This window comes from Pongo pygmaeus, chromosome 16, assembly GCF_028885625.2.
Source record: "Pongo pygmaeus isolate AG05252 chromosome 16, NHGRI_mPonPyg2-v2.0_pri, whole genome shotgun sequence".
Lineage (NCBI taxonomy): Eukaryota > Metazoa > Chordata > Mammalia > Primates > Hominidae > Pongo > Pongo pygmaeus.
The window spans coordinates 25864104-25877624 of record NC_072389.2 but is presented as its reverse complement, the minus strand read 5'-3'; the positions used below and the strand labels follow the sequence as shown (position 1 = coordinate 25877624).

Sequence of the window (13521 nt, the reverse complement as noted above, 5' to 3'; positions counted from 1 at the left end):
TACTTAAATTTCAGTAATTTGGAGTAGTTCTCTTCAGAAGCTTCTTAAGAGATTGGCACATTATGAGAACAGAGTGGATAGGCAGAAAAAGTAAAGGTGTAGGATCGGAGAAGGGCTGAGTAGTGGCTGTGTCTAGAGAGTTATCCGAGGTACAGAGGATCTGCAAACACAGCTTTTACTCCTCATTTCTCGTGACAGAAGGTTTATAGACATGTTGAGAATGGCTGGAATCTGTTTGTTTATTATTTATTCACCAAGTGTTTGAAGGCCGACTGTTCCAGAACAGTGCTGAGCACCTTGGTCCCTAACATAAAGAGGCAAAAAACTGCTCTGGGTTACCTTTAGTGTAGGGTAAATGCACAGGTACTGGGCATCTCTCAAAGGGAAGAGAAGGCTACGTAGTTGAATGTGCATTGAACCTGAATCTAATGGGGGAACCCAATGGAACAAGGAATGTGAGTTGTTGCTTTGAGGACATAGTGGAGCAAAGGGAGGTGGTCAGAAGATTAACTTGTGAAGACCAAAGAACCCGAAGAAGAAACTGCAGATCCTTGGAACAGCAATACATTCTGGTACCTTTTTTATTTTAGAAGAAGATCTCTGTTTAGTACTCTCTTTGTATTCTTTTTGGTGTCTTGTACGTGACTCAGAATTATGTGGCTTTTGTCCTTTGATTCTTCTGCTTTCAGTAGAAAAGTAAAAATGGTTTGTGCTAAGCAAAATCTGCATTAGTATGCACTGATTTGTTGATATTTTATTCAGTTGTATCAGTTTTGTTAATCCTTACTTGTGTTACACAGGAGAAAGGAACTTTTATAGTCAATATGAAGTAATTTTATGGAAGCTAGATTTCTTGATGGGGTAACCACAAAAATTTCAGTACTATCTATATATTCGTTTGTCATGTGCCTTAATCAAAAAGGCAAGCAGCAGTTTATCAAAGCTATTAAAAACTCAGTTTTTTTATTGCTGATTAGAGTGATGCAATGTACATGTTTTATTAAAAAGTCCAAGTTTGATGGTAGGGCTGTTTTTTCTTTTATTGTGAAGAAGCCTACTGTCTAGTTACTTATTTTCCGTCTCTTTGGGCATCTGGTTTTAGATATTGAGATACTGTGAAAAATTTTGCAGACTAGTGGTAATTTGTATTTAAAGATTTTTGTATTAAATACCTAGGATCACTGCTTGTGATTGGTTGCTTATGATCTACTGTGGCCTGAAGTCTGGTCTATGGTTGGCTGGCCAAGCCTTGGCCCTAATGTATATGGGGCTGAGTCTAGCCAGGGGAAGGAACATCTATTTTTTTGCACAAGGATGTTGTTCAATTATACTCAAAGTGTTACATCTGCTGGGAGTAATGGAGGGGGTACCTTAAAAAAAAAAAAAGAACCCTTTATCTCCTTAGAGGTAGAGCATAAAGAGAACTGTTTAAAACTATGTGCCCTCCCAGAGGAGTGCTTTTTTTGGATTCACAGACTAGTGGAGGATCTGCAAACACAGCTTTTACTCCTGATTTCTCATGACAGAAAGTTTATAGACATATTGAGAATGGCTGGAATCTGTTTGTTTATTTATTTACTCACCAAGTGTTTTTTGAAGGCCTACTATTCCAGAACTGTGCTGAGTACCTTGGTCCCTAACACAAAGAGACAAAAAACTCCTCTAGGTTACCTTTAGTGTAGGGTAAATGTATCAAGTTTCTGCATTCCTTGCCATAGACATAGTTGCTTATTTGCCTTTTCTGAAAATAAAATGACAAGGTTATAAAAGTAAAATAGAAGATTTCATTGAAGGCATTTCTTTCTTTCTTTCTTTCTTTTTTTTTTTTTTGAGGCGGAGTCTCGCTCTGTCACCCAGGCTGGAGTGCAGTGGCACAATCTTGGCTCACTGCAGCCTCTGCCTCCTGGATCCAAGCAATTCTCCTGCCTCAGCCTCCCAAGTAGCTGGGACTACAGGCATGCACTACTATGCCCAGCTAATTTTTGTATTTTTAGTAGAGACGGGGTTTCACCATGTTGGCCAGGATGGTCTCGATCTCTTGACCTCATGATCCACCTGCCTTGGCCTCCCAAAGTGCTGGGATTACAGGTGTGAGCCACCGTGCCCAGCCCTTTGAGGGCATTTCTTATGTCTCATATTGTACTTGGTGCTGTTAAATGCCACAGAGGGTTTAATCCTGCAGTGCAGGATGTCAAGACCCACAAAAGGCAAGGAGGATGGCAGCACAGGGAGTGGCCCAACTCACATGAGGTAGAGAGGCCTCTGTGCAGGGGTGGCGTGACCTGGCATAGAGAGTGGGAGCCCAGATGGGGAGGAGGGCAGCCCCACACTGCAGCACACAGAGGGTGAGGAGTGCCCTGCTGAGGCCGAGGGAGGAGCTGCAGAGCCGTAGGGACTAGTGACAGAGATGGGGCTGGTCAGATGAGTAGGTGGTAAGGATCCCGGACTTCCCAGTGGCAGACAGGGATGCTGGATTTGATTTCGAGACAATCCTTACTGTTGCAGGCTGATGGGGAAAAGCACATGAGAAAAATACTGTTTTAAAAGTAAGATAGAAAAGGCTGGGCGCAGTGGCTCACACCTGTAATCTCAGCACTTTGGGAGGCCGAGGTGGGTGGATCACGAGGTCAGAAGATTGAGACCATCCTGGCTAACACGGTGAAACCCCGTCTTTACTAAAAATACAAAAAATTAGCCAGATGTGGTGGCGGGCGTCTGTAGCCCCAGCTACTTGGGAGGCTGAGGCAGGAGAATGGCCTGAACCCGGGAAGCGGAGCTTGCAGTGAGCCGAGATCGCACCACTGCACTCCAGCCTGGGTGACAGAGCCAGACTCGGTCTAAAAAAAAAAAAAAAGTAAGACAAAAAATGTGGAGAAATGTAGCAATTCTAACAGTTTTATTTTCTGAGTGGTCAGACACTAGATGAATTATTTTCTTGTTTATGCTTTTGTATGTTTTGCAGATCTTTTTTCACTGAGCATCTATTCCTCAGGAAAGAAAAATTATATAACTTCAAAGTAACAGGCTAGTGAGGGAACTTATTTCCTGAGTACTGGGGAATGTCTGTTCTTTAATCGAGAAAGGAAAATATTCTCCTTTTTAAAAAAGTCTGTTCTCATTTTGGCTTTTCACAATAAACTAGAGAATTTTTTAAAATATTTTACTATCAACTGGAAATTTTAGCAGAGACCAGTATTTGAGGGATACTCCACAAAGCCCCCACTAGACTGTATTGCAAATAGGAAAGCTTAGGTAATGTGCCCTTTTGAAATAATTCCCGAGAAGACAGGAACCCTCTGAACCCTATGCAAAGTGAGACGAGTGTTAGGTTTGCACAGTTCACTTAGCTTTTAGCTTTAAGGACAGACAATCAAAACAAACATTTAGTCCAGACTTTTAACTTTTAACTTTCATGGATTTATACCAATTTGAGGATTGAAGTCATTCATTATTGATATCAGCACCATTACAATTTTATATAAAATAAAAGCCTGTGTTTGTAAATCCTGTCCAAATGTCATGCACTATTAAAAGTATCCCAGGTGCATGACATTTGGACACAATTAATAAAAAGCAATAATAAGAAATTATTTTTCATAAAATTTAGTCATTGAGACTTACATAACTTAAGGTTATAGTTATTTAGCCCAATTCCTTGGCTTCAAACAAACAGGATTGTATTGCCATTTTCAGGTGGAGAAGCTGAGGACCAAAAATGTTATGAGATGTACCTGAAGATTCTGAATTCTGATTGTGACAATCTAAACATTTTTTTATTCAGATTATTGTCACTCAGTATACAGGTGACAGGGCAAAATCAAGATTAACTCTTAGATACAGATACATAGGAAACAAAGAAGGAAGGAAGGAAGGAAAGAAGGAAGGAGAAAGAAAAAGAGCGAGAAAGGAAGGACGGATGGGAGGAAGGATGGACAGAATGAAGGAAGGACAGATGGACGGACAGAAGGAAGGAAGAACAGGAGGGAGAGCTGGTAAGAAGTTGAAGTGGGCTGGTAGGAAGTTGAAGTGAAAAGTGAATCACCCAGATTTTCGCTAATGACATGCAAAGCCTTCCAGAGGCATATGGTGCACTCTGTAATTGTTTGAAGGAATATAAAAGCAATTTTTAAAAACCATAAAACTCCCTTTCTTTAAGATGGGCTATTACTGACTGTGTTACTTTTGTTACTTAGAGGGACAGATTTAATTTTCCAAATCAAATGTAACTATTGTATCTACTTTCAATTCAGAAAATTAAGACATTTGTATTTTATTCTTTTTATTACTGCCAAACAAAACATGAGGAATACTCTTAAAAGAATTGTAAATTTTATAGCAACACTAACAGAAGGATAAATATGGTAAAAGATCTTTAAAATCAAAGTTAGTGATAGAATTAGTAACAGAAGTAGAAATAGATGCCAGTGCAATGTCACTTAGGCATTTTTCAGAAATTAACTTATTAAATCTTAGAAGCATTTCTTGACTAAGAAATATTTATTTTTTATTTTTTATTATTTTTTGAGACAGGGTCTCACTCTGTTACCCAGGTGGGAGTGCAGTGGCATGATCATAGCTCACTGCAGCCTCAACCTTCTGGGCTCAAGCAATCCCCCCACCTCAGCCTCCTGAGTTGCTAAGACTACAAATGTGTACCACCACACCTGGATGATTGATTGATTGATTGTAGAGATGTGGCCTCACTCTGTTGCCCAGGCTGGGCTGAAGCTCCAGGGTTCAAGCAATCCTTCTGCCTCGGCCCCACCTAAAGTCCTGGGATTATGGGCATGAGCCACTGTGCCCAGCCTTGAAGTATCTCATGATTGAGGGACATCGAAGAAGCAGTATACTAAAAAATTGGGTTGCAGTGTTCAAATTATAGATATTTGTACTTGGATAGAATATTCCATAATTGAAAATATTTACAATCACATGCAGAATAGGAGTTATCAAAAGGACACTATGGAAAAAGTCATGATTATATCATGAAACTGTTCAAACATGTGAGAAGGAGAAAAAAAAATCATGTCACAAACTCCCAAACTCCTGTCTCCCAGGTTCAGCAGTTTTCAAGATCTTGCTACACTTGCTTCACTTTTTTCTTTTTTTCTTTATTAAATTATTTTAAATTAACATGTCATTTTACCCTTATCCAGTTTGGGTCTCTAAGAAATAAAAAAAGTAACCACAATGACATTATCATCTTTATTTTCTGGCATTTCAGTCATATTTAAAGGTAAATCTTTTGGCACTATCTATACGCAGCTCATAAATTAAATTTCCCAGATTGATTTACAAATGTCTTTTTTACTTAATTTATTCTAATCAGGATAAAAACAAGATCCGCTAATTATAAATGGCAGTTAATCTCTTCAGACTCTTTAGAAAATTATTAACAACTTATAATAGTTTGATACATTTATCACAATTAATGAAGCAATATTGATTCATTGTTATCAGCTGAAGTCTATACTTTATTCTGATTCCTTTAGCTTTTACCCATTGTTCTTTTCCTGTTCCAGGATCCCATCTAGGATTTCACTTCACATTTAGTCATCACGTCGCCTGAGGCTCCTCTGACATGTAACAGTTTCTCAGATTTTCCTTGGTTTTTGTTTCTGTTTTTCCTTTTTTGTTGTTGCTGTTTTTTTTAACCTTCTTCTAGGATCTCTTTTCCTTATTTCTGATGACCTTGACACTTTTGAGGGTTACTGGTCAGTTATTTTATAAACTGTCCCTCAGTTGAGATTTGTGTGATATTTTTCTTCTTATTAGACTCACGTTATTGATTTTGGGGAGAAAGACCATAGAGGTAAAGTGCCATTCTCATCGCATCATATCAAGGATACATACTGTCAGGGTGACTTCCTCCTGTTGATATCAACCTTGATCCCCTAGGTGAGGAGGTGTCGTCCCCTTTCTCCACTGTAAAGTTGCCCTTTTTTTTCCTTCTCCATACTACACTCCTTTGGAAGGAAGTCATCGTGCAAGGACCACACCTAAGGAAAGGGGAGCTGTATCAGAATGGACTTGTGGATATTTATTTTATAACTTGCATTACAATCTAATACTACTTTTTTTTGTTCCTCAAATTGTCCAGCTTCAGCCATTAGGAGCTCTTTCAGTTGATTTTTGTGTCCCTTTGACATACCCCCATCATTTTTGGTTTTGTGTCTTGTTTTTGTTTTTTTAGCACTTCCTTCTTTTTCTGGCACTGTAAGATGCTCCAATTCATCTTCTGTATTCTTTGTCCCAGCCATAGAATCAGCCATTTCTTCTAGGACTGCTGGTTTCTACTATAGGAGAAGGTGTTAGAAACCAAGATCTGGGTTCTAGGTGTACTTATGGCTCCTGGGGGTGTCACTGGTTCTTGGCCCACTGAGCTAATGAAGCAGGGAGATATATGTGTGTATACTGTGTATATGCACATATCTATACATATTTTTATATATAACTATAAGGTTCATGAGATGTCATAAACTCCTGAGTGCATCCTGATGTCTCCAGCTCTAATCCCTTACCACATAGACCACATTCGCCTTTATTTTCTCATTCCAACAGTGAGAAACTTAGCTCCCACCATCAGCCATCCATCTACTTCGTTGTTCAATTTCAGTTTGATATGTGGTAGTTGTGTTAGTCTTCTAGGGCTGCTCTAATAAATGATCACAAACTTAGTGGCTTAAAACAACAGGAATTATTCTTTTCACAGTTCTAGAAACTCAAATTCCAAAATCAAGAGGTAAGAAATATGAAGAAAAAGCAAACAGAATAGAGCATAAGACAGATGTAGGACATTGTCAAAAGTTCTAGCAGAGTATAGTTGGAGTCCCAGAAAAAGGAAGAGAGAGAAAACAGAACAGAAGCAATCTCTGAAAAAATAGTTGACAAGGACACTACCAATCTGATGTAAGCTGTCAACCTACAGATTGAAGAAACTCAGCAACCCCAAGCAGGGCAAATAGAAATAAAACCACACCTAAGCACACCATAGTCAAGCTGAAAACCAAAGATGAAGAGAAAATCTTAAAAAAAGAAAGAAAAAACGACAAATTCTACAATGACATGTAATGACATTTTTTTAGGTGCTGACAGAAAAAAACCTGTCAATTTAGAATTCTGATTCCAGTCAAGATGGTGTAGAAGAGACCAATTTCTCCTCCTGCCTGAAACAAGCAACCAAGACAAAATACATGAAATAATGGATTTCTGGCACTGGACATCAGGCAGCACAGGAATTGATCCCTGACAGAGGCTAAACAAACAAGGTGAGCCCTGCAGTTGCCCAGTTTACTGGCTGGAGAGACTTCGGACTGCAGTGCAGGAAGGAGGAATCCATGTGGAGCTTAGTGGTCTCCCTGAGTTGAGGGGATAGGAGTTGGAAGTCTGAGGAGGCCATGGTGCTGGAGTTGCACAGAGTATACTCCAAAGATCCACAGAATCTTTCATGTCTTCATCTGAGCATCAAGTGGTGCATGCATGTTAGGAAGCTACCTTAGCTTGGAAATAGAACTCTGTGAAAGGGTTAGAGGGAATAATTCACTCACAGAGATGGGGACCATTTCTTCCTGCCAGTCGTAGGAATTTCCTTGTAATTCCTGTGACATTGAGTAGAGTACTCAGAGAAGGAAAGGAAAAAGAGCATAGATCTCAGAGGATGAGTCTACAGGCATATGAGATTTTTGGTCAGACTCAAATACATTAGAAACAAGTTTCAGGTGAATTTCAAGGATCACAGATGGTGAATTGAATGCATGGTGGATGGGAAAGTGGCTACCTTAAATTCATGGATGAATGGATGTTGAGTAAATGAGGAGGTATGTAGACACTGAGCTTGTTATTACGGAAGACAAGTATAATATCCAATTATACTTGTCATTTTAAAGTATAAATTACAACATTGATGTGTTTCTCAGTGTATGTAGAGGAAGTATTTAAGATACCTATATCGCAAGGTTGGGGCAGTAAAAGGGACTTAAATAGTGGTTAAATATCCACATTCCACCTCAAGTGGTAGATGTTGATACTGGTAGACTGTGATAAACTCCATGTGTGTATTGCAGTTTTTAGAGTAACCACTGAAAAACGGTATGAAGAGACACTCAAAAATCTAGATAAATACACTACTAAAGAATGTCCAAATAACCCAACTGAAGACAGGTAAGGGGAAATGAAAAATCAAGACAATGAAATGACTGACTTATAATCTCACATATCAGTAACTACATTGAATGTAAATGGTCTAAACACACCAACTAAAAGATTGCAAGAGTGAATTTAAAAACATGACCCAACCAAATGAATGCTATCTACAAGAAACTCACTTAAAATATCAGTATCAGTAAATTAACAGTAATTTAATTTGTATCAGTAAATATCAATTATCAGGAAACTAAGAGTAAAAGGATGGGAGAAGATACATCTTGCAAATACTAATCCAAAGAAAGCTGGATTGGATGAATTATTATCAGACAAGGTAAACTTCAGGACAAAAGAAAATTGCCAGAGACAAAGAGGTACATTACATAACAATGAAGAGGTCAGATCACAAAAAGACAACATATGTGCATATACCAAATAACACAACTGCAAAGTATATGATCTGAGAACTGATAGAACTAAAAGGAAAAAATAGACAAATTCACAGTGATAGTTGGGGACTTCAACACCCCTTGTTCAGTAATGGATAAACCCGCTAGACAAAAAGCAAGTATGAGGGGCTCCAGAAGAACTGAACGGTACCATCAGCCAATACAGAATACACTTTTTTTTTGAGTATTTATGGGACATTCACCAAAATAGACCATATCTTGGGTTATGAAACTCTAACATATATACATATATATATATATTTTTTTTTTTTTTTTTGAGACTAAGTCTCACTCTTGCCCAGGCTGGAGTGCAATGGTGAGATCTCAGCTCACTGCAACCTCCGCCTCCCGGGATCAAGCGATTCTCGTGCCTCAGCCTCCCAAGTAGCTGGGATTACAGGCACCCACCACCATGCCCAGCTAATTTTTGTATGGTTAGTAGAGATGGGGTTTCACTATGTTGGCTAAGCTGGTCTCACCTGACCTCAAGAGATCCACCTGCCTTGGCCTCCCAAAGTGCTGGGATTACAGGTGTGAGTTGTCATGACCGACCAAAACACTGATATATTTAAAATAAGTGAAACCACGTAAGATACGCTCTGTGACCATAAATGAATCAAACTAGAAATCAATAACATAACAGAAAAATCTCCCAAAACTTGTAAATTGTCAAAGAGGAAGTTTCAAGAGAAATAAAATACATACTGAGCTGAATGAACTTGGAAATACAACATAATCACTTTTTATAAAATTCATCAATTTATTGCTTTAATCCATAAATCAATAATAAAATTTTGCTTTCATAAGAATGAAATGAGATAGCAAGAAATGCATGCAAAACAGTATGCATAGTAGATGATGTGGTTAGCATCCATCCAGTATTTCTTCTTTAGTAGAATTCTGACTTTGTTACATCCCCATTCTCGTCCTCTCCCACACAGGTAAAAGCCTCAGGTGAAGCCCCAAGGTTAGACTGAAATTTCATCACCTTTGCCAGTAATGGATTCAATGATGTGGTTCATAACTACATATGGTTATGCAATCCATATGTGGACAAAGAGCATGAAGAGAGGTTTTCTAGAGACTTCTAGAAATATTCGTTCCCACATGTAGGTGAGAACTGTGAGAATTCAGCCTCCCACCAGAGGTGAACAAGGAAATAGGTAATTTGGTTGGTACTAGCAACTATCCAACAACTATGGGACAAACAAAAAACCAAAAACCTTAGGATAATGGTGATCCTGGTTGGCAGAGTAGAGAGGCAGAGAAAAACTTTTAAATGACGTTTAAAAAAATTTATTGGGCAGGCTTGGGGGCTCATGCATGTAATCCCAGTGCTTTGGGGAGGCTGAGGCAAGTGGATTGCTTGAGCCCAGAAGTTCAAGACCAGCTTGGGCAGTATGGCGAAACCCTGTCTCTACAAAAAATACAAAAGTTAGCTGGGCATGGTGATATGCAACTGTAGTCCCAGCTACCTGGGAGGCTGAGGTGGGAGGATCACTTGAGCCTGGGAGGTCAAGGCTGCGGTGAGCTGTGATTGTGCCACTGCACTCCAGCTGGAGTGACAGAGTGAGACCCTGTCTCAAAAAAAAAAAAATTATGTATTGATTAACAAGGTGATTTTATTATATCAGTGGGCTTTTCAAAATTGAGAAACATTTCACTAATAAAATTTTTTAAATATAAATAATTGCTGGGCGCAGTGTCTCATGCATGTAATCCCAGCACTTTGGGAGGTTGAGGCAGGGGGATTGCCTGAGGTTGGGAGTTCAAGACCGGCCTGACCAACATAGAGAAACCCCGTCTCTACTAAAAATACAAAATTAGCTGTGCGTGGTTGCGCATGCCTGTAATCCCAGCTACGCGGGAGGCTGAGGCAGGAGAATTGCTTGAACCCAGGAGGCGGATGTTGCGGTGAGCCAACATCAAGCCATTGCACTCCTGCCTGGGCAATGAGTGAAACTCCATTTCAAAAAAAAAAAAAAGATAAATAATTATCCAGTACACTTTTTTTTTTTTTGAGACAGAGTTTTGCTCTTATTGCCCAGTCTGGAGTGCAATGGCACAATCCCAGCTCACTGCAGCCTCTGCCTCCCAGGTTTGAGTGATTCTCCCACCTCAGCCTCCCCAGTAGCTGGGACTACAGGCACGCACCACCACGCCCAGCTAATTTTTGTATGTTTCATAGAGATGGGGTTTCACCATGGTGGCCAGGATGGTCTCGATCTCCTGACCTCAGGTGATCTGCCCTGTTACCATGTGCATTTTTCCATAATTCCTTCCTGATTAAATTTCTGTTTGCTTCTCAATCATTATCTTGGTTTCTAAAGACTGTCCTTCTACTGAAATTACTTATACAGAGGCAACCATTAGATTTCTTCTAAAAATAGGCTAGCCTTTTTCCAGTTTTCTTCATCTTCAGTCTTTCTGACCTACTTTGCCATTTTGATTTTCGACTTTGGGTGTAATAAAAATGTATTGTGGAAATTTAGAAAATACAAATAAAAAAAATAAAGGCCGGGTGTGGTGGCAATCCCAGCACTTTGGGAGGCTGAGGCGGGTGGATCACGAGGTCATGAGATGGAGACCATCCTGGCTAACATGGTGAAACCCCGCCTCTACTAAAAATACAAAAAATTAGCCAGGCGTGGTGGCGGGCACCTGTAGTCCCAGCTACTTGGGAGGCTGAGGCAGGAGAATGGCGTGAACCTGGGAGGAGGAGCTTGCAGTAAGCTGAGATTGCACCATTGCACTGCAGCCTGGGCGACAGAGTGAGACTCCATCTCAAAAAAATAAATAAATAAAATAAAATAAAATTTGAAATCAGTGATGTCACATCTTGGAGAGAGATAGCTCATGGGCATATGCTATGTGGTATTTATTATCTAGTATCTAGAATAATCATTAGTCCATGCATATTTATGGAGATATTAGTGGATCAGGAAAAATAATCAGTACTAGGCTTCTAGGTGATGAGATAATCCGTACAACAAACCCCAGGGATTATCTCATCATCCAGGTATTAAGTCTAGTACCCATTCATTATTTGTTTTATTTGCTCTGTGTTCTCATCATTTAGCTCCCACCTGTAAGTGAGAACATGCAGTGTTTCATTTTCTGTTCCTGCATTAGTTTGCTAAGGATAATGGGAAGACAACCTAGGCAATACCATTCAGGACATAGGCACGGGCAAAGCTTTCATGATGAAGATGCCAAAAACAATTGCAACAAAAGTGAAAATTGACAAACGGGATCTGATTAAACCGAAGAGCTTCTGCACAGCAAAAGAAACTATCAACAGAGTAAACAGATAACCTACAGAATGGGAGACAATTTTTGCAAACTATGCATCTAGTGAAGGTCTAATATCCTGCATCTATACAGAACTTCAAACTTACAAAGAAAAAAAAAACCCAAACCACTCCATTAAAAAGTGCACAAATGACATGAACAGATACTTCTCAAAAGAAGATATGAAGTATAAGTAAAAATGGTTCTTTGAGGTTCTTCATTTTTTTACTTTCATTCCAAAGCTTGACAGATTTACCACTATAATATCTTGCCTTAGAATAACTTGTGTAATTGCCCCTGAAATTCCCAATTTTTAAATTAACTATATTTAAAAATCTACATATATATACATGTAGCAAATGACTCTTTTTTTAGTTATTCAGAAATTCTACAATAATTTTAAATGTCACACTATCTCATGGATGTATTAATGTAGGATCAGAAATATCTTTGTGTATGTTTCATCCATGGTTGAATGAGACTCCATATATCTGAGTACTCCAGGACTTTAATAATTTAATAAGAATGTATAGACATTGTGGCTGTAGGCCATGCTTCCCTTTGGTCCACAGTCACTGACACATGTTCTTATAACTTGTGTACAACAGGTTCCCCACCTTTCCATAAGAACTCTTACCTTTTAGGGGGGTACACAGGGATTATTTACTAATTTCTACACTCTTTATAACTGTGTTTTTGGCGTTTTGTTGTTTTTACAAGTAGTGTCATTATGTTTTAAAAATCCTAGAGAATGGGAACACACCTGTGTCTCTTGCCCCCTCCTTCGATTCATTCATTTAGTCATGCAGTAAATATTTGAGTGCCACCTGTAGGACAGGAACCCTTCAGGAAATATAGTTATGGAGCTACACAGGTAAAACAGCCATCCAGATGAAGCATATTTTCTAATGAGAGACAATATACAGTAAACAAGTAAATAATTGGATACGTGATAGAATTTTTGGTGGTAATAAGTGCAAAGGAGAAAAAAGAAAGAGTGAAGAGATTGGGTGTGGCAGAGGGGCTTTTTTTGTTTGTTTGTTTTGCTAGAGTGTTCTGGGAAGTGCTTTTTAAAGAGATACTTCAGCACAGACCAGAATTAAGTAAATGAAGGAACCAAGGGAAAATCTAGGAGAAGAGTAAGCAACGTCAGAAGGCCAGAATAGAGGAGAGTGAGCAGCGCAAGAGCAAATGAGCATCAAAGTGCATAGACACCAGATCCCTGCAAGCATTTGGATTTTGTTCCAAGTGGTATAGAAATTTTGCCATTAGATCTGAGTTCTACATTAAATGATCACCTTAGCTGCTGTGTGAAGAATAGGCTGCAGGGAGGCAAGAACAGAAGTAAATAAAAACCAATTAAGAAACTATTCTAATTATTCCAGGAAAGTGGTAATTACAGCTTGGTTAAGGATACGAGTGTCAGGAATAATGAAAAGTGGCAAGACTGGGAATATATATTGAAGTTAGAGCAGATGAGATTTGTTCATGGCTTCGCTATGCAGGGGTATGGGAAAGTGGAAAGAATTGTAATTTTTCAGTATTTTTGTCTCAGCAACTAGAAGCTGATGTCAACTGAGATGGGTAGGACTAAAGGAGGAGAATGTTAGTGGAAATGGATTGCTGTAATCAAGAATTT

The 13521-nt window shown here is 39.0% G+C and overlaps 1 protein-coding gene across 2 annotated transcripts in view; it reads right to left on the bottom strand.

Annotated features, from left to right (window-relative positions):
• Nucleotides 1–5202: 5202 nt before the first annotated feature.
• LOC129014691 (multiple C2 and transmembrane domain-containing protein 2-like) overlaps nt 5203–13521 on the bottom strand; it is a 45895-nt gene continuing 37576 nt past the window's right edge. For both annotated transcript variants that reach the window (XM_063653295.1, XM_063653296.1), the window contains one exon: nt 5203–5999. Coding sequence is in view for 1 of the 2 variants with exons in the window: in XM_063653296.1 (XP_063509366.1) it covers nt 5840–5999 (160 nt within the window). In the remaining variant the exon portion in view is untranslated. The remainder of the gene's footprint in view (nt 6000–13521) is intronic.